Source organism: Helicoverpa zea, chromosome 1 (genome assembly GCF_022581195.2).
Source record: "Helicoverpa zea isolate HzStark_Cry1AcR chromosome 1, ilHelZeax1.1, whole genome shotgun sequence".
NCBI classification, from domain to species: Eukaryota; Metazoa; Arthropoda; class Insecta; order Lepidoptera; family Noctuidae; genus Helicoverpa; species Helicoverpa zea.
The window spans coordinates 2,544,605-2,565,846 of record NC_061452.1 but is presented as its reverse complement, the minus strand read 5'-3'; the positions used below and the strand labels follow the sequence as shown (position 1 = coordinate 2,565,846).

The following is a 21,242-nucleotide window of genomic DNA, read 5'->3' as shown; positions in this document are numbered from 1 at the left end:
ACATGGTATCTTTCTAATTACCTATTGTATTATATATTTTTTTTTTTGTTTTATTGACGTTAAACATTTTTTTATAGGTACTTATACGAATAAAAACAATATATGTACATACTGATTTCGTAGTTGCTTCTTTCTAAATAAGTATAAATATGCGAATTCAAGAGATAGTTAAAATAATAAATAACATCTAAAATAAATATTCTGGATTCTGGAGCTCAGAAAAGCTCGTTATTCATAGATCACATTTAATTTCCCCTACCAAAATAATCTTCAGTCCTAACTAAATAGAGGACCGACCCATTAAAGAACCGCACATTTCCACCCTATACATTTTTCTATAAATCATTATAAAACAAACAATAATTTCCGTTCACAAACTCATCTCCACTATATAAAAGCCACACACTGCAGACTAAAAAGTCGGCCGACAGTTGACCCTACAGAAGGCAAAAAATGTCTTTTTAAGAAAACCCTCGGGCCGTGGGGTCCAAGTGCTCATCTGCTTTTTAAAGATCTGGCAAAGCGACTTGCTGACACTTCAAGTGACCCAAAGGCTGGTTTTTATTTTGGTCAAAAATTAAGCATTGCCATCCAACGTGGCAATGCTGCCAGCCTCTTGGGTACACTCCCGGTGGGCAGCGATGAGGAGTTTTTTGATGCCATTTTTTAGTTGTATATATGTATAAATAAGGCTTTTTTTTACGTCATGTAAATATGTACATAGAAAACTTGATTCCAATCAAAGTTTTCAGGTCCGGTCTGATACCGGCTATATGCCTGATCTTTGTAATGTGCGTACTACCATTCATCTTCATACTGACTTTTGAGCCCAAACAAACTATCGGCCGACTAAAAGTTTGTAGTGTAGTCTAATACAAAATTTAGCTAACCCTATCAATGATTTATGAAGACTGCAAAGCAACGGGTACATTAGTCCCATCGTATTGTAGTTAGTTATAAAGCTAAGCGAAATACGACGGGTTAGGACGCCCACATTATTGATAGGGTTGGCTGATATTGGGTAAATAAGTCCCTTCGAAAAACATCTAACATTCTATGAGTACATATTTCTAATTAAAAAAAGGAATGTGAGTATTTAAAACATATTGTACCTAAGTATCCAGAAGTATCCAGTATACAGAAGGCTCATAAAATAAATGTAAATATGAATATATGTAACAAGTAAATGCTTATATACCTACAATTTATGAACAAATGTAGGCTTATTATTACAAATTACATTGAAGGAAACTTAGGTACAACAGAAATAATTAAATCAAAACAAAATAAAAATATTCAACACACATTTTTGATACCCAACAAACTCGGTACGCAATTAATTTCGGACCAACAAAGATGTAAAATCTAAACACATCCGGGTAACTGGCAACCCTATACTCGGACAATAAATAATATTTCTCATTATACCCGGATGGGATTTACGATAAAACTCTCGTAATCACACGGAATACTTGAATACGGATAGTCGTTTATTTTTAATAGTAATGTTCGTCAGGTGTGTGATTTTTGAAAACTCCACTTTGTTGCCAACAACTCAAAATGAGAGAATATTCAGTAGGTTTTAGCAGATTTCCCACTAGTGTAATTTAATGGTTAGGAGAAATGGGTCCATTATTTTTAGAGCTAGGAATAATTTCTTAAGTCTGGTCATACTAAAATTCATGTTCATTGTTCAAATATTTGGGTTGTCCAATGTCCTCTAATTATCAAAAAGTAAGCCAAATAAAACAGAAAATCGAATTTATTTTCTTGAACATGTTTCAAATGTCTGGAATAGGTAATATATGAAATAAATATTTTAATCCAATCAATTTTTAATTTAACCCAACAAAATATTAACCCCTAAATAATTTAAAGACCTCAAAACAGCAATTTTCCATATAAAATACCCCCACACACGATCCCTCAAGTACAAAGTTGTTTTATAGCTGTCGGGAAGAGAAATTACTTATGTCACTTACCACATCTGACGCATCTCAGACCAAAGGTATTTATTTTGACAGCAAACCGTTCTTGTGGCTGCGAACAATCACTTTGATGTATCTTCAAACGTTACTGATATTTTTTGTGCGATTTTTTTTCATGCGTGTGCGGGACTTATTGATTTTCTAAATTGCTTTAGGAAAATGTATTTAACTATGCATATTTGTATACGTTTTAATAACTGGATTTAAATAGGCTGAATACTGGAATATTACCAAATTATAATAGAATATCAATGTATCAGATAAAAAAGAGAATTTACAGAATATCAAGACTTTTTATCGCGCCACGAGAGCATGACATCTGGCGTGCAAAACCAAAACTTCTTAGTTCGCTATCCTGAAAGCGTTCTAAATTCACCCCTGAACGAAAGCCTCTGTAACCATCTACCGGCGATCGGGCGAACCCGAATGTTCCCGACTACCCCTCCCTCCTTACTCCCTCCAAAAAGCCTATCGATCGCCGAGCCTGCAGCCCACAATTTACGCCAACAGTGCAAAGAAGACAATCTGCTATCAAAATTATCAATAAAATCGTAATCAGGCCTAACATTAGAATTTTATATACCAGTGGCAAGGTTTTCAGGTAAGTTGGTGTTTGTTCTCGTGTTATCAAATAAACCATTTACGGCCGGTTACACATCGTGACGTAGACAACGGACCTGTGATTTTTTTGTTATTGTGCGAACCTTATCTATCGTGTAATATGTTTTTATAAGCTTCTATTTTAAGAATGGTTTTAAATTGTGAGTTTTTTCTTTTCTTTTTGTGGTTATCTGGGATCGAATAGTAAATTAGGTCAGTTCAAAAAGCAGCACGTCAAATGGGGGATTTTTCTCGAAATAGGTCGCTGGTCACGTCATCTGATAGCTGTGCAACTTGATCAATATAATGTAGTGTTTGCGTTAAAGCAGTTTTCTCTTATCGCAGTAATATTATCGGAATAGGGTGCTAAAAAGAAGTGTTTTTTATTCCCTGCTATTATTTTGTCGGAATCGTTTGTATCATGTCTTTACGATGTTTTCGATGTTCTACATTACGACGCAACAGATTTCATTGCGTAGTTTCATAGTTTTTAAATCGTTACGATAGTGGTTTGGTTTTCACTTTGTATTAAAGAGTCTTACTTTATTTTAGCTTATTTTTATGGAAACTTAAAATTTTATATGAAATTTTGTTGTCCTCTATCTACCTTAAAAGTTGCTTAAAACTAAACAAGAATAACTCTAACACGAATCGTATTATCTATTCCAGGACGCTGCCGCAGAAAAACCAACAGAAGAAACTGTAGTTCAAATCCAAAACGACGTCCACTCGCCGCAGGACCCCGACCTGTTCATCGACACTGCTGATGATGGCTCGGGCCTAGACACAGACGAGAGCTCGGGCTCCGGGTGGGGAGCTGGCCCCGGCCCCGACGACGAGGACGGCCGAGGATCAGGTGAAGAGCCCTTCGGACCCCCCGATGACGAAGACTATGGCATCACCACCACCGACAAAGACGAAACAGAACGCACCATCGTTGAAACTGCTATCACACCTGAAAGTCCGGATTCCGACGACATAGATATCCCTGAGCCTACAGAAGCTCCTGTCGTTCCCGAAGTGGAACCCCCGCTCCAAACACCAACAGACCCCAAGCCGATCGATGTGCTCATTCGTGAGTAGTGGCTGAAGCATGCCAGTTTTTATTTTGCGTTGTTTTATTTTTTTGTTTTCGTACGAGACATTGTCGTTTGGGAAGTATCATCAATATTAGACGACACAAATTCCCAGGTCTGACCCAAATATTTTCTCTTAATTTGAAATTAGAAATTTTTCATTCGACGATGCCTCGTACTATATAGTATTTTAAATGTATTCTTATACTCCGCTCGCGTACTATAAATCATTTACATGACAATTAACAGGATAAACGGTCAGTATCACAACAAATAATTGTCACTAACCCAGTGGAGTTCATCATAAGCGGATTCATCTCTTTACAATAACCGCCGTAACCTTGAATTAACAGTTTTATTGTTATCTGCAGTTATTTCTAATTGCTGTTTAAAGCGCACGCCAGTTACTGTTGAAACAGCAATACTGTCGAACGCGTGTGTAATTATTGTAATTTCATTAAAATTATTAATTAATTCATGATACATGTCAAACACTTTATAACCAACTGAGGATTTTGGTAAGTTTTTAGTAGTTGTTTTTTAAATTTTTATGAGAGTTATTACCCATTTTTTTCTTATCTATCGCATGACTTCGTTTATATCATGCAGCCATTAGAATCCATTTTATAGTGTTCCTTTTCTAGTACTAGTTAGCATGTGGAAGGTAATATAGCCCTGAAACTATTTCATCTCATGAAACCATTAGCTTAGCGATATTGTCCATATCATTGGTAATTTTGATGTTTTTATTAGAAGTTTACGTTTTGAATTCTTCTTCTGCTTTGTTCATGCCGTATCATGTATGATCCTTTTCCAATCCTTTGTCTTTTGATATTTTTGTATTTCGCTTTTGTATGAGCGATGTTAGTCATCTCGGTCTTGGTCTAATTCCTTCCAGTTCCTTAAAGATTCTCTAACTATCACTTTGGGCTCAGAAATTTCGAACCCATTGCATTCGTCTGTTCCCACAATATGTTATGCGACTTATCAAGAGAATTCCTCATTAAATAATTCCTTAACAATTAGGAAGCTAATCGTCTAATAGTCTTCGTCATGAATTAATAGTGTAAATATGTATCAATGTATGAATAACTAATGTGCCATCGAGTGTAAGTCATTAGGATTAACAGTTCTCATTAACATCGAGACTAATTAACTAACTAACCTTTCATTTCGCTTTCAATTTAATAACATCCATTTTACTCAATTAACTAAAGAGGTTCAATCACAAAGCACAATCGCAAAACATAATCCAATCTACTTTCTTTCAAATACTTGACAGATGTCAGATCCAAATTCAAATTGATGTCAAAACAAGGAATAAGAAACTAAAAAGAAAGACATCAAACGATTTCAAATTGAGAACACAAACACACATTTCCTGACAACATGACGTCATTTTAGGGCAAACATTTACCTTATATCAGGTGACGTGTAAACTAATGAATATTGTCGTAAATTTCCAGCTACAACAAGGATCAGGCAAGAAGGGACCTCCGAGGAGGGCAGAGGCGCGGGGGAGGAGCAACCCTCGCGCCCGGAGACAGACATCAGCATCTCTGGCGAGGATCTCGTGCCACCAGTCGTACGTATACTGTTTGATTATTTTAATAAATAGATAGATAGATTATTCTTTATTGTACACCAAGAAAAATAACAACACAGGACATCTTAATACACAAAAATGAGTGCAAATGGCGGTCTTATACCAAGGTGGACAACCTTTGGATGGAGGTTTTCTGGAGAATACCTTGAAAATGGGTCTTTAGTCTTACGCCCATTGTCTTTTGTTTTGTAGGCAGTTGTTACATTCTCTGCAGAAGACAACCAGTCTTAAGAAGGCCTACAAACTAGTTTGCGTTTGAAAATCAGAAACGTAAGCTTTAGTCATACATCACATTAGACCAAAAGCCAAATCCAATATAGTTTTAACTCTCTCAACAAAACAAACACCGTCTTACCACAAAAACTTTTAAACGTCAGTTTATGCCTTGTCTAAAAAAATGTCAAATTATGACGTTGACATACGGTTCATTTTGCAGCCAAATTTTTTTTAGACAAGTGTAAAACAGGGGTTTAAGTTTTTGTAGTAAGGCCAACAATGTCTATTTATATGCGATGTCGCATGCCATAGAATTAGCATTTTTTAGGACTGATAACAGAAAAACCCGGTCACATTCCGGAATTGTTTGCGATAACTATGGCGAATATCATGGGATGACCTAATACGTTTTAATTATAGAGGGCAATCCCGATATCTATTGCGTCGGGGAATTTTAGAATTTAGAATATTTTAAATAAAAAATAAAAAAAAAACCTGATCGAAGCGAACATTGGCCCACAATATGGCCATTAATTTGATAAGGACCTTCTTATTACATCATACTAACAAGACCACTTAATTAATTAAACATGCTCCTACGGCCCATACGTCAAAACACAGCTGTTCCTAAAATACAACCAAACTATTCTCGCTCGTTTTGTCACGAAAATTCTCTCAAAATAGATGTGAAAATCCGCCGAGGTCGACGCATGGTGACACAGATTACGCTGTCTATAAATTAAAGAGACCCAGCTCTTGTTATATACCAATCATCTTCACAGATTTAAGTAAGTCTGACACCAGTCTAACCAAGGGGTATTAGGTTGTCCGGGTAACTGAGTTGAGGTCAGATAGGCAGCCATTCCTTATAAAACACTGGTACTCAACTACATTCTGGTTAGACTGGAAGCCGACCCCAACATAGTTGGGGAAAAAGGTTCGATAGATGAGGCTGTTGGATTTACTATCTTCGTAATCTGTGGCCCATTTTCGCGAAAAGAAGGTGTGAACAAGTCTCCTTTTCAAATTGTATAAAGAAGTGCTATAACGTTTCAGGACCAGGAGCCTTCAGGCAGCAACGTGAACCAGGACACGAGGGCGCCAGACAAAGTGGTCATCATGAACGCGAAGCCCGAAGACCGTGCCACCAGCTTCTTCGCGCAGCCTGGCATTCTCGCCGGTATGTATTATTTTTGCTACATTTAAGAGGGGAATGGAAACTTTTTACTGTGAAGGGTACAGCCCAGACGAGTCCTAAAAGTACGCATCACGGCCTTTTGCTGTTAGGTACCAGTCAGGGATGACGACTTAACGTGGGTGGGCCCCAAACCGTGAGGTTTTTACCAAAATACCGACTTTAACACTTTTTGAGAAATTATTAAAATGTTGATTCTTATTATTTTGGAACTGTATTCAGTATTAATCGTGTATTTTCTGTGTTTTCAGCCGTGATTGGCGGTGCAGTAGTAGGGCTACTATGTGCAATCCTGGTGGTGATGTTCATAGTATATCGAATGCGCAAGAAGGACGAGGGGTCGTACGCGCTCGACGAGCCCAAGAGAAGCCCTGCCGCAGCGTCGTACGGCAAGGGTCACAACAACCGCGAGTTCTACGCGTGAGACGACACAGAGCAACCAACGCCACGTATTTACTAGTCGCCGGTCACGCCTCGACTGACCGGTCAACCGTCTGCAGACCAGCCATTCCATTTTTAAATTTTGACAGTTACACACCATACCACGCGAAACGCGCGGCAAAATAAGCAAAAGTAATTTATTAATTTATGAACGTGGCTAAAATTGTTCTGTGATTATTATTTAAAAAATTACGATCGATGAAATTATTTATTGTTCTATAAATGTTTGACATGGATACATTTGTAATGTACGGCATGTACAGTGATGTACAAGCCCGGTACAAAAGATACAGAATATTTTCTGTACGAGATGACAGCATGATAGAAATTAAATTGTTATTAAATTATCATCTTTGAGACCAAGTTTTTTAATCATTTGTGTGATGATTTGAAATGGTGTTTATCAGAGGTGTGAGTCTCTGTTGGAAGACCAATGTGGTTCGCATGTATTGTTCTGAATGATCGATCTTGTCTGTAAAATATGAATTTTGTGCCATCCGCTTTCCTTCAACTGTATATTGCCAACTCTCTTCGCATAGACTATGGAGTCTTGAATATTGTTTGTGGACACGTCCATATCTACGACTATTACGTGTAATATAATTATGTATGTGTGTATGTATTTAGATCGAACTCTCTAAAAAATAAGTAGATTTTGTAATATTTTGCTTCCAGTTTGTCATCGAAATTATTATTTTTTTACTGAACAAATATTGTACCTATTTATCAATATACAATACCGACATTGATTTATACTTGACATCTACTTCATACCATAAACAATTGGGTTTTATTTTTAGTTTTAAGACACTAATTTTATTTAAGATTTTTGTTGTCACCTTGGGGTTAATTATTTTAGGAATTGACGTATCTCTATTATTTAGATTGTTTTTTTAATTTAGTTTTAGATATTTTAATCTCATTTTATTTGATTGTAATTTCTGGAAATAGGTTGTGCATCGATTTCTTTTACTTTGTAATTTTGCTTGTGTGCCATCTTCGAATTTCAAATACTTTTAAAAAATCGTTGACATTAGTAAATAAGACGTTTATGGAATGCACTTGTGTTGTTTATGGTCACAGATATATTCTAGAATAATCAAGGCACACGTTTACATGTCAGAAAATGAGTCAAAAATAAGCCATTCCTTTCAAATTCAACGAAATATTTACTAATGCAAACGCAAATAGCCAGTGTTATTTAATTCAATTAATTTAAGTAACACATTGTGTCAATTAATTTATTTAAATTAATAGAAAAATTACATGGATCACTGTAATTAACGAGATTGTTAATAGCAAAATGTTTAATTGTTTTTTAATAGTTCACTGCAATACTACTTATACGTGTAGCTGATACTGGATATAAATGAAACATTCAGTGTATAAATATATGAAAGAAGTCGAAATTTAAAACATTTCATTAGAAACTTAGTTATTGGGAAACACTCCTGTTTTAGATTTTTCTAGATCTCAACCGCATCGAAATTACTTTAAATTCACAATAATCATAAAATCGGTGGTAAATCCCAGTTTCGAACAAAGAAATGAGGTAAAAACAAATTGAGGTCATTGTCGAACGCGAATGTTAAAGCCTAATCATTCGTTCCCTCAGCGCTCACAATTAGAACGTAGCTGGATCGAAAAAGGACAAAGAATTGAGACCTACAACAACATCGATGCTTCCAATAAAATGGCACTAAATTTTTATACTTATTCAGCATATAATTCAATCAAGCGGCTGATTTCCAGAAAAATCTAACAAAAAAAAACTAAATATCCAAATACATTCCTATCGGATTGGTACATTTAAGCTGTAGAGAGTTAACGCTCGTTAGAAATAAGAAATTTGTACATTGTAATTGTAAATTCTTTTAGAAGTTAATAAAACTGAGTAATTTATACGGTAATAATATTGTGTAACCAAATATAACTAGTTTGTACCTACTAACGTGTTTTGTTGCAACTCTGTTTATGATAATCATTGGTTGCTTGAATGCATTCATTAAATTATATCACGCATGAACAAAAAGTCTAACAGATAGTATCTATTAATCTATGGTGAACAACGAACTATGTAGTCGTAATCTATGGTAGAAACAAACTATAAAATATACCCAGAATAAAATGCTACTATTCAACCATAGTCAAGAACCATCATTCGAATTTTAAATAAGGACATCGATACTAATATTATAAAGAGGAAAGAATTTAGCAATGTGCAGTAGTTCCCACAGGACGCGATATGATTACAAAGTTCGCTGTTTAATTATTACATGCGTTCATTTCAATAAACACAGGCAACCTACAAGTAGTATGATTACTTGAGGCTTAGAAAAATAAAAACTAAAAAGAGCTCGTTGAAGTGAATGCAAAGTTAAAAAAAAAAAAAAAATCTTTGCTTATATAACATATCCGATCGTATACATAGGCGCTAGCCGCTGTTTTGACAACGAAAGCGTTGAAATGCAATTAATTTAATGTTAAATTATCGAATTTTATTTGTAATTTATATATTTAAATAATATTTGATTTTTTGTGACAATTTAAAATATTGAAATAAAAATATGCTTCAGATAGGAGTTTTTTAGTTATTAATTTGTAATACTTAAATATGTATTTATTTTTAACTGAAAACAATTAACTTGAAGACAATTCGTCATTGAAAATGTATTTTTTCTTTTATTTACGCCGTACCAGAGTATATACCTATGCCTAGGTAAACCTTTTTTTAAAGCCTGAATAAAAATAATAGCAAAATGTTCTTGATTCATTTATTCCGTATAAATAAAAGGTGCTGATATGTACACTATAATCCTAAGCTGTTAAAACCTGCATTCATTAATTTGTTGAATTGATAAAATATTAAATCAATAAGTAAAAAGTTTATGACCATTGTTACAATACCTGCGTTTGCAAAAATTCAATTTTTTATCAAAAATCTAATTTGTGAACTATGCAAATAAAATTTAGATACCGGCCGCAAAAAAATACTAGTCCGTAAAATTAATTTTGGTTTAACAAAAGAGGCTAATATTTCTGTAACATTTCTTTTTGTTTCTGTCAGCTAATAATCCATTGCTTATAAATGTTTTGTTTTTCTTTATTTTAATCTCATGTTTTGTATCTTGTAAGGAGGTAAGCTAGGATAAGCGTATACATAATTATCGATGTCCACCTTGTAAATAATTCTCCTTTACACTTAGGTAAATATACAGGATATTATGAACAATTATGTGTTATTATTCATTTACCTTCCTCAATTTTTTAATTCGAAATAGTCAATCATCTCTAGGAAGACAATCTTTCTTACTTTGATGATGATGGAAGAAAATAAGTGCAAATGTGGTTTTCTATATGTACAGGCACATTATTAATAACCGACATTCTTCCTTTACAAATTACAGCGCACAAGATATATTTTATTTAAACCTACATAATATATAAAATATACATTATTTTGGTGAAAATTTTCTTTGTCTTGCAAGTGAAGCAAAATGGCCGACTCAAAAGTACATAACCACCGTAACAGATGGCGCTACTGTACGCATACAATGCAAACATTGTTTTGGCAAAGTTACTATTGTAATTTCTATCTTACTACTTACGTAAAAGAAAAGAGTATGTATGAACTCCTAAATATACCACTCCTTGAGATCAAAGACCTGGAGACAAAAGCGTAACAAAAAAGATTTTGGCTTGTTTGTAATATTTACTACGCATTTGATCAACTGAAGTAGAAATTGAGGCGTATAAAGCTCCCCCAGTCACTGTGATTGGAATGTCTGTCAAACAATGAGCCAAATAAATAGTAGAGTCATGTCAACTAAATTCGTCACTGATATGCGAAATAACAAGGTCAATGACGTCATACCAAGCGTATTGGTGATTATAATTTACTATTTCGCACCAGCTACGTAAGGGCAGCGTGGCCGAGTGGTCTAAGGCGCTGGTTTTAGGCACCAGTCCGAAAGGGCGTGGGTTCGAATCCCACCGCTGTCAAAAACCTTTTTGCTCTTTTTAATTAATTCTGTTCTGTATGAAAGATAATATAAAGGCAACTTTTTTTCTAGGTTTTTTATGTATTATAGTTCGGCCATTCAGAGAATGCGTTCCTGACACGTCGCGATTGAACTGACGACGTAACTTTGCAATGGCGTTGCAGTTACGATAAAAATATTTTTGCTGGTTGTTTACCGTTTTAACAATTGAGGAGCATTAAAACAACATTATTATATCAATAATCAATGAATGTAGTTACGTCGTCAGTTCAATCGCGACGTGTCAGGAACGCATTCTCTGAATGGCCGAACTATAGTGTGATAACGTTATGAAAGTAGAAAACGTACTTACTGCGACGACCGAAGACATGTACCTACTGCGAGATTGTTCGCGCGATATACCGCTTACCTGGTACACAAAGGAACAAGAAGAAACATTAGGGTTGGTTTTAGTAAGCTGCGATTTCACACAAAATAAAAAATCGGTAAAAAAACTTAAGTTAAACGGTTTTATATCTTATGTGCACTGAAAAATCTATACATATAATAAATCTGTAGAAAAGTAATTTTTGTACATTGAAGAAATTGACAAAAAAAATAGCCAGCATTTTAAAGGATAACTAACAGAACCCATTTCCATCATTTTTGTCATTTTTGTCTGTTTGTCTGTTTGTCTGTTTGTCTGTTTATCTGTTTGTTTGTTCGGGATTCACGTAAAATCTACGAATTAAATGCAGACAATGCTTATATACAAAAATTCTACGTAATTTGGGGTATTACTTAGTTTTTGTTTCATCGAAATCGATTCACTCTATCAAAAGATATGATTAATTTTGTGAATTCAAGATGTAAAATATTACGACACGCAGTCTATTTGTCAAAACTGTACATTTGAATGTTGTACTTATATTAGTTGATCGGCCTATTATTAATCTTTACACAGAAAATCAGACCTTTATAAGTAACTTCGGAAGAAAAAAAAAATTAAAATTTTGTTTAGCCAAGGTTAAAGTAGCTCCATCTGTGGTAAATAAAATACATCATCAATTTGTCAAAGGAGCGAGGTGGTAAATGACAATATTACCATACATTCTTTATAGAGGATTATTATTTCAACAGATGGAGTTGTGTATTTTCCGTAATTCACCATATTTTAACACGTAGTGTAATTTTTCGATAGACATTTCAATAGTGTTTGTCAGTTTGCCGTGCCACATCAAAATCCAACTATAATTATTACCTTGATGAAAAGAAAATTAATAATTCTCAGCCAAATTTAAAACGGTGCCATCTTAATTATTTTTTGAACATTATGTCAAAAATGTTGACTTTAGTGGAACTATTAATTATCATTTAAAGTTACAGATGGAGTTCATATCAGGATTTTTTCATAAAAATAGTTTAGCTTATCTTCCACTAATGTGGTGGCCTTAAAACAAATAACTTTGAGTGAGTAGTATTAAGTAGACCTTAATTATTTTTTCTGATGCAAAATATGTAAACTTAATCCTAGAAGAAATGAGGATCTATCTCTCGCAAGCGCTGCTAAGCGTGAGGTAGAAGCCCAGATACAAAGAGCAGATAAGAAATGGGAGCTCTCTCTATTTAATACCATACACACGTAAAATGCTTTATGCGTCTGAAAACGTACAAATTACGCGCCGCATTCCAGAGACATGCTTACTTTCAACTTCTGATCGCAAATACACTGTTCACGATTACGAACAGTCTCAGTAAGACCCGAGCCAAGTCTAAAAACCCTAAAAAACACCTTTTATATAAAACTACGTTTGATGTCATTTAATCACAAAGACAGAATTGTTCTCTGTTGCAAATCCTATCCACCTATATCCTATCCTAATCCAGAATGCATTGCAGGTGTGCATTGCACAAAAACCAATGGTATCCTATTCGAGAAGTCAAAAGAGTTGACCTGCCAACGTCAGCTTCTGCGCTAAGCAAGTGTTCTTCATAGTACCATCAGAATTACATTCATCGTTGAATGAGGTGAATAAATTTTCAGAAACCACAATAACAGTAGGAGCCAAAGCGTATTATCGCTTCATAGAGCTCTGATTGGCCCCAGGTGACCAAGTCAGGTCTGATTTATTGGTTCATCAGATCTTTGAAAGTGTTTCGGTGGATACTTACTGTCGTCCTGTTTACGTGTGACACAAAATATGGTATATAAACGTCCTCCGCAAGAGCGAAATTTTCCCGGTGTGCGGTAGTGACGCACAGTATACAACACTTATGTTTCTTTTGATTTGCTGGCTCCACCAAGAAATGACAAATTGCGAGCGTACATTCTGAAAATCTTGGCAAAACTGCAGGTTTCAAGTACGAACACATGAAGTGGACTCTCACAGATACGTACATTTTGCCTATTCGTGAACTAATGCAAACATTTCGGTGGAGTCCCGGCTTAGGCCACCACATTAGGCGTGCGCGATCCTCGGGCGTGTGAGTAGCGCGGGCGCCGCGCGTGCGTCGCGAGCGCGTTGCGTGAGCGTCGCGTTTTGCTGCCCTGCGGCATTTGCAGCGCGCTCGCGGCGCGCACGCGCCGCTCTCCTTGACGTTTAACTGCTAAGGCGTTTAGCGGGCGGCGGGGATAGCGGGCGAAGGGGTCAGAACGCAACTCGAGCGCCGCGTGCTCGCCGCGAGCGCGTCGCTTGCACTCTTCACACATGCCGCAGGGCAGCAAAACGCGACGTTCACGCAGCGCGCTCGCGACTCCCGCGCTACTCACACGCCCGAGGATCGCGCACGCCTGATGTGGGGTCAGCCTTACCATAGTGAGTAAGTGAAACTATCCTACCCTATGCACCTGCTGATGATGATGACTCATTTTATCATCCATTCAGCTATTCCCCAACTATGTTGGTGTTGGCTTCCAGTCACCGAATCCGTTTGAGTACCAATATTTTGCTTGGAGCGACTACCTATCTACCTATCTTCAATCCAGTCAACTACACAAGACGATATCCATGGTAAGACTGACAGACTTTCTGGCTTCTGATTAGTCGCAGCAGCTGCAGAAAATGTACAAATGACAGCTTTGTCAGACTCAAAGCATATAGACATAGATTATAGCTGTTTCCTGTTAAAATTACTTACGCACCATACGTAATAATTTTCCAAATTGGCTGACTAGATCCAGAGATATTCACAGCGTCACAAACTTTACTTCTTTTGTTTAGATAAATGGTCACATCCACAACACAACCTTGATGAATCTATGCGACTGCTAAGTGCTAATCCTAATTATACTGTCACGTGAAAGAATGCACCTACGGGATAAGTAGTATTTTGACTATTATATTGCCCACGCAGACGAAGTTGCGGGCAACAGCTAGTAAAAAATAAAAAAACAGTTACTTACCTATAAACCTACGTAGGTGGTCCCGGTCATATTAGACTAAAATAAAAACGTGGGGCCCATTCCGTAACTATTGCTGTAATACTTTCTTCTAGCTAGAGGTATAATAGGTGTGGATTGCATCGACTTACTATAATCATAACTGGAGATTTTGACAATCAATAATCAGCCGTAGCGGCTTCATCAGCGAACGCCGAGCTCACGATCTACCAAAGTATAAAGATATGCTTTGCCATAAGTAGGATTTCAGAGGGCCTCACGTTTTCATTTTAGTCTAATATGACCGGGACCACCTACGTAGGTTTATAGGTAAGTAACTGTTTTTTTATTTTTTATTTTTCAGTGCACATAAGATATAAAACCGTTTAACTTAAAAGTTTTTTTACCGATTTTTTATTATCTAGTTTTTAGTATTTAATGAAAATGCCTACCGAATATTCTTCATTCTATACATGGGTCAGCAGCGGTGAGGGAGTGCCAGACTCTTACTGACTAAAAACCGTTCTTTTTCGTCGTAGGCCTTTTATGTACCACGACCACGGTAACTCTTTAGGACAATCCCGCAGCCCAGGCAGGCCTTGGCCCTGTTGGGCCCCGTTGGGGTTGCTGACAGTATTCTACTTGAGTAGCCCTTTCATTTGATACCCATATTGAGGGGGTTGTGGAAAAATATGTAATCCGCCATTTTGTACCGGCGGCCATCTTGGATTTACAATGTTATTGATATTACTATATTGTATTGTCATCGAAATTAAAGGTGTGTACCAAATTTCAGATCAATCTGACAACAGGAAGGCACTGAAATTTCAATTTCTGAATTTGACCCAAGAATGAATAAATAATAAAACAAACGGGGTGAGCTAAATAAAACCGTTTAAAAGGGCAGAACGTTTAAAAGGGTTTTAAAGGGCAGAACGCATGGAAACGATAAATAAAAACAACAAATAAATAAAAACAGATTTATAATAAAATCTACAATCGGCAACGAGTTAAATACAATAATAGTTAAAACTACAATTCAAACAGCTAAAAAAATATACAAGTCAGTTTCCGTTGAACATTTTGTACTTATTGTTAGTAAAAGTGGAACACAAAAACATGCTGATTGCTATCAGAATCGTGAACCACCCGGACACACTCCAGTTCTAAAAGAGAACTCGCTTAACTAATGAACCGTAAAACTAACAGTAGAACATAAATTAATTTGAAACACTGCTGCTATAAATAACAGCGGTTAAATTACGCTTAATTGATACAGGTTTTGTGTAAAAAAAAGTTAAACAGGATCATTTTTGTTAGAAGTTATAGATCAGTGCAGATCGCTTGTTTGAATCGGTAAGGTATTCGGTAAGCTACGCAGAGGTTTTCATAGGTACCGTTTCAGGGGGTATCAGTCTTTTAACTGACTGAAACACATCTTTGTACTTTTAGGAGCCTTAAATCCCATATTTAAATGGCCTACAAATAGCGCACTGTTTGTTAAAGAAAATAGACATTTTTATCTTTAAAACTGATACCTAATAACTAAAATACTTAAGTACTGTTGTGTCAGTCAAATAATTAGATGGTTCATAAATAACTTCTTAGGTAGGTTCGACTGAAAATTCGACTGTCTTTGCTCTTTACTGATCATGAATAACTCCATTAAAGTACATTGGTTAGATATTTACCACCCTAAAACGGATATTGTTTATAACGGCCCGTAATACTTTCAATCTGCCAACCAAACATGAAAGTTAATGGCTGTTCAGCTTCCTAATAGTGACTTTTACAAATAACACCTTGACCTACGTTACTTCCTAACACAATTCGTGATTTACCACGCCCAAGAAACTGACAACTGTCGTAAAACCAAAGGTATTTATTATTATTAATAACCACCAATAAACAGACAATTTCGCGACCCAAACATTAATATAATTACTCGAACAAAAAAACTTTCAATCGCTTGCTTTCGCGATTATGAATTAAAATAATCGGTAAATCGATTGCTTCCATAAATCAAGTTCAAGGCAAAGTAGTGCGGCCAACCGGTATACGGACTCGATATCCGATCTCGATATTAGACTCGAGTCTGTAATTAATCGTTGTCACGATGTACACGAATTTGGGGATAGTGTATAAATAATACTTTGTTTTTTTTGTTGATAGTGTAGTTTGACAACAGAGAAACTCGTGGAAAGGAACAAGCGCTTTGAGGTGACACTGCTGAATTCTTTAAATGGAATGAGGATCCTTATCCTACCTGACCTGAAAATCCCTGTCTGTATAAACATATTAAAATATACTATTACAGTAAAGTTAAACACATTCAAATAATTTTTGAGTTTCGTAAACAACACACCCACGCCGAAAAAAAACCCAAATTGAACAAGAAACAAAACCAAAGTAAATTCATCCTATTATTTATCTTAAATCAGATAAAAATCGCAGTCATAGATCATCAGTAAGATAAATAACTACCTTCCAAAAATACACCGAGGGTCATCAAAATGAAAACAGCAATTACAAATATAAATATCCTCCCAGTAGCAAAAACCGTATCAATTACATAGGAAATAAGTAGGTTCTTATGTATGACTAATCGTAATAACACGCTAAACCGTTTAATCAATATGTAAGTACATATTTATGGTTATAATTTGAACCATTCTATAACGGAGACCGATCAGAAACATTGATTCCGTTCATTGCTCTAAACTTTTTGCTACAAACTTTTTTGTAGACTCATTGTTTATTGACTTAAATAATAGCTCGTATAAAATTAACACTATCAAAATAAATAAGCAGGTATACGCTTGGTGACAGAGAAAGTTATGATAAGAGTTGACAGCCAACTAGATTTTGGGATATCATTTTGGTGCCTAATTAAATCTTAGCGAAAGCTGATACGAAGAAATCAGCTTTGAATTTTGACGTGTATGGGAGTCGAGTTAGTGTCAAAAACATGTCTAGAAAGCTGGGGTCGAATGTCTAATAATTATTAATCATATTTTTAAGAGCGGCGATTAGATACTAAAATTAAAGAAGTTTACACTATCAAATATAGGAGAAACTTTACAGAATCCACATAGTTTCTCCTGAAGAACAAGATATTTCAACAAAAAAATCGCAAAACTATTTTACAATAGCATCCAAAACGCTCCTGATTCGTCTCAAAAATTTGTATAATAATGGTCACAGAGAGCTAATAGGTAAGCCAATCAGAAAGTTTGCTTATAAAGCTAAACTTATCTAGACATCATCTCATAAAGACTATATGTCACTTCAGGCTACCAACAACAATTAAAAACGATCGTCTTACACAATAAAAAAACTAACGAACTGATGCCTAAAGCTATACTAAGCTACATAACATAAGTCGTCGGTCAAGTTCAAGTTGGCGCGAGTGCAATAATTCACTTGAGAACAGTTACCTCAAGATGGTGCGTTGCACCGAGTGACGTCATGCTCATTGCCACGGTAGCAAAGGTCACTGTCGAAATTTGATGTTGATGTTTGAAGGATTGAAGCTATGGAGTGAGAAAATTATGTAGAAGCTGTTATAATTTTAGGTGTTCGAGAGTACAGTGAATGCATATTCGGATATGATGCTTAGTCAAAGAAGGATCGCTCTTCATTATATGCTATTGGTTGGTTCGGTTTTGAATCGTAATGGTTGCAGCTTAGAACCAGCTAAGTAGGTATGGATAAACAAAACGACTACATTTCCAAATGAACATCGTCAACATCATTCATGTCTATCAGCATTGAGTAAGCTCGTCATTTTAAGTGCAAGAAATAAAATTAAATTCTATTCCGTATTCCGACAAGTAGCTCTAAAGTTTGACGCCCAATCGATCTTCATAATTCCGACTTGACCACTTCTCAGGTGACGAGGGTCAGATGGCCATCTCTCCGTGTCTAAACATTAATATGCAGCCGCATAAAATTAGTCTAGGTAAAAGCTGACCCCTGCCTAGTTTTTAAAGAAGATAAATTAACCTCTTTACTTACAGCTAGGTATCGCAGAAACCGGTTGAGGAATTGTGAAGCACGTGTAAGAAACATATGTGTAAGAACATATGTGTATGTGTAAGAAATGTATCCATCATCCGGCAAATCATATCAAATTATTCAACATCATCTGAGATTGAACGGCGATGGCAAGCAAAACTGGTGCTTTGAACTCTCTTTCAGGTATAGTTTCTTCCACCATTTCTCAAGATCCTGCATTTTCATTGTTTTGCAGTTAGATAAGGCAATTTTAAATTGATGAATGAAAAGCAGATGATGACGATGAATCGATTTATTTAATAATTCATTTACACAATACACACACAGAATACAGACAAGAAGAAAAATAGAACACAGTACATAGGCACAGCTTATTTCACGTTGACGATGAATCGATATACGAATGCCGTAAAAGAATCGCGTTTTCTTGAATACTCATTTACCCTAAGATATAGAGACAAATACGCCCATTATAGATTAAGCAGTCGGCCAAGAGTAGAAAATCTTCCACAAATCCCAATCTTCCATAAATAATAAAAGTTTACGGTGTGCGGATACTCCAAGAATGAACGGTTTGCTGATGTATGCAGATCGGTAATGTTTAATGTTCGTGAGAAAATATGGATACGTGTTTATTTGTTAAAATATTTTTTGTATTGATGTTGACGTAATCTAAAATGCCATTTGCATTTGATTGTGTTGATTTGCATTTGTGCCATACTTCAGGAGGAGGTCATAAAATACGTAAATACTCGATTGGAATTACAGTGGACGGGAAATAGCTAATATGTACTGCTTTTTTTGCCATTGTAATGTCGTAGTATTTCAGAATTAATCCAATTTTATGAATGAAAATTATGAATGATCGTTGCGTATGCTTTGTGTTTGCGTTTGTGTGAAGGCACAGCACGGTTTTAAGGCCAGTAACACACGCGCCAAGTTCAAATACGGCTAGATGACATTGGCGGAATTCCGAAATAAAATAATAATAATTACGTACCAATTTTTTTTGTTGATTTGGGTCGAGAATCATTAGCATAATTACGTCCTTGACTATGGCACGGATGCAAATCAACAGCTTGTATAGCTCGTCTTCTTCCGCAATTAACAAACTTTATTCGATACCTACTCAATAATGGTAGCCATAAAATCATTCTTTGCTTATATTAACTGTAACTTAATCCATAGTGACAATATAAATTCAGGTGGATCTGGACTTTCCAAAAACAAAATATCTGAACCTGTGTAGGCGATGCAGTTTTCTGTTTTTATTATTTTAATATCGTTATAAGTTCATCTAACTCGATTATAATATGCTAAATACAGATCACATATCGGAAAATATGTTGATGACTCACCTCACCAACCACAATACTTCAAATTTTTAGTCTACTTTCTTAGGGGATTTTGCGTTATGACGTTGACATTTTGTTTTCCATGTATCTAGACCCCAATGAATGAAATATATATAAAAACAAAATAAATGCAATTTCTACCGCAATTCTTACGATCAGATTTCTTTGATACCATTTCATGGATGTTATCAATCGGCCACAGCTGGTGACCGACTTGTAGCTGACAGTGACAGTGACCGAGATACAGCCTTATAAATCAATTTATAATATAGGACTAAATATTCATTAGGCTGTTTTGGTGATGTTTACTAGAGCAGTTGCTAGGCAGAATATTAACAGTTTCGTCCACTATCGGGGACTTGGTTGATACAAATAACGTAAATCTTCACTGGGGAAAACCCCGTTTTTTTCTGTTTGCTTTTGTCGATACAGCTAAAAATACAAGGCGAGCAATGGGACCGAGTGATGGGGGGCGATTATTGCCGCACACTAGAGATGTCGAAAGTGCATTTGCCAGGCTTTTAAAAGACGTTCTTTTCTGAATGTTTGATTCCCGAATTTAATTGAAGATGGCATAGTTAAGTTCTACTGCACACGATGACAATTCTAGGACGTTCCGATTGGGAGAAAGGTATATCGCTAGTTAAGCCAACCACTTATTTCATCTTGTACCACCTTCTCATGATTTATTGACGTCAAAACCGCGACCCAGCTCCATGGCATTGTTATTTTATTAAATCGCTTCTACGGCGTTCAATTTTTCATATATTTAGAAGTAACTCTCTTAACTGTAATTTTTATATTAATGCCCATTGTTCGATGATTCATGCCCGGAGCAGAAATTGACGTCGATGGATGATATCTGTACTTTTGCGTTCGTTATATTTTCTAGGTTCTAGTATCTATGGGGAAAGCACCGTTTGGGTATCTACATACCAAATGCTTGTTGTATTGTACGTACGTATTGTTACGTCCCATAAAATCCCTTTGCTCTAAGGTAATTTTCATACGGTGAAGACTTTGCTGGATAATGGGATAGGCCACCTTATTGTAGTCATGCTTAGCTATTGGAAAGTTTAAAATCCTATCCTGTTTCATGCAAATAAATTAAAAATTAAAAAAGGTCAGGAGGTGAACACATTTTTTTAATGATGAATATATAGGTATAAAATAAATTATCATAATTGATTGACAAACAGACCATTTGCAGTTATTTTAAAGTCGTAAAACGAAATTAAAGTAAATTTGTTTATTTATTCAAAGACCATAAACCACTTTCTTGGTTCTGTTTTACAGCAGTCTATTAATGTCAACAAACTTTTTAAAGCTTCTACAAAAGTCGATGTCATAAAACAATAAATGAGTAAGCCTTTTCGAAAATATTTATCA

The 21,242-nt window shown here is 35.6% G+C and overlaps 1 protein-coding gene and 1 non-coding gene across 5 annotated transcripts in view; both read left to right on the top strand.

Moving 5' to 3' along the window:
• The window catches only part of LOC124630305 (syndecan), a 275,530-nt gene extending 265,176 nt beyond the window's left edge, over positions 1–10,354 (top strand). The window contains exons 2-5 of one of the 4 annotated variants that reach the window (XM_047164156.1): positions 3,258–3,663; positions 5,131–5,249; positions 6,549–6,666; positions 6,933–10,354. In XM_047164156.1, the coding sequence (XP_047020112.1) occupies positions 3,258–3,663; positions 5,131–5,249; positions 6,549–6,666; positions 6,933–7,105 (816 nt within the window). In that variant the 3' untranslated portion in view covers positions 7,106–10,354. Of the gene's footprint in view, positions 1–3,257; positions 3,664–3,948; positions 4,183–5,130; positions 5,250–6,542; positions 6,667–6,932 lie in introns of those variants that run through there. The other 3 variants (XM_047164146.1, XM_047164172.1, XM_047164164.1) reach the window with 3 other exon arrangements.
• A 690-nt stretch (positions 10,355–11,044) lies between these two features.
• Positions 11,045–11,124, top strand: Trnal-uag. Its single transcript has one exon. It is a non-coding gene; the product is annotated as a tRNA-Leu (tRNA).
• Positions 11,125–21,242: the final 10,118 nt, after the last annotated feature.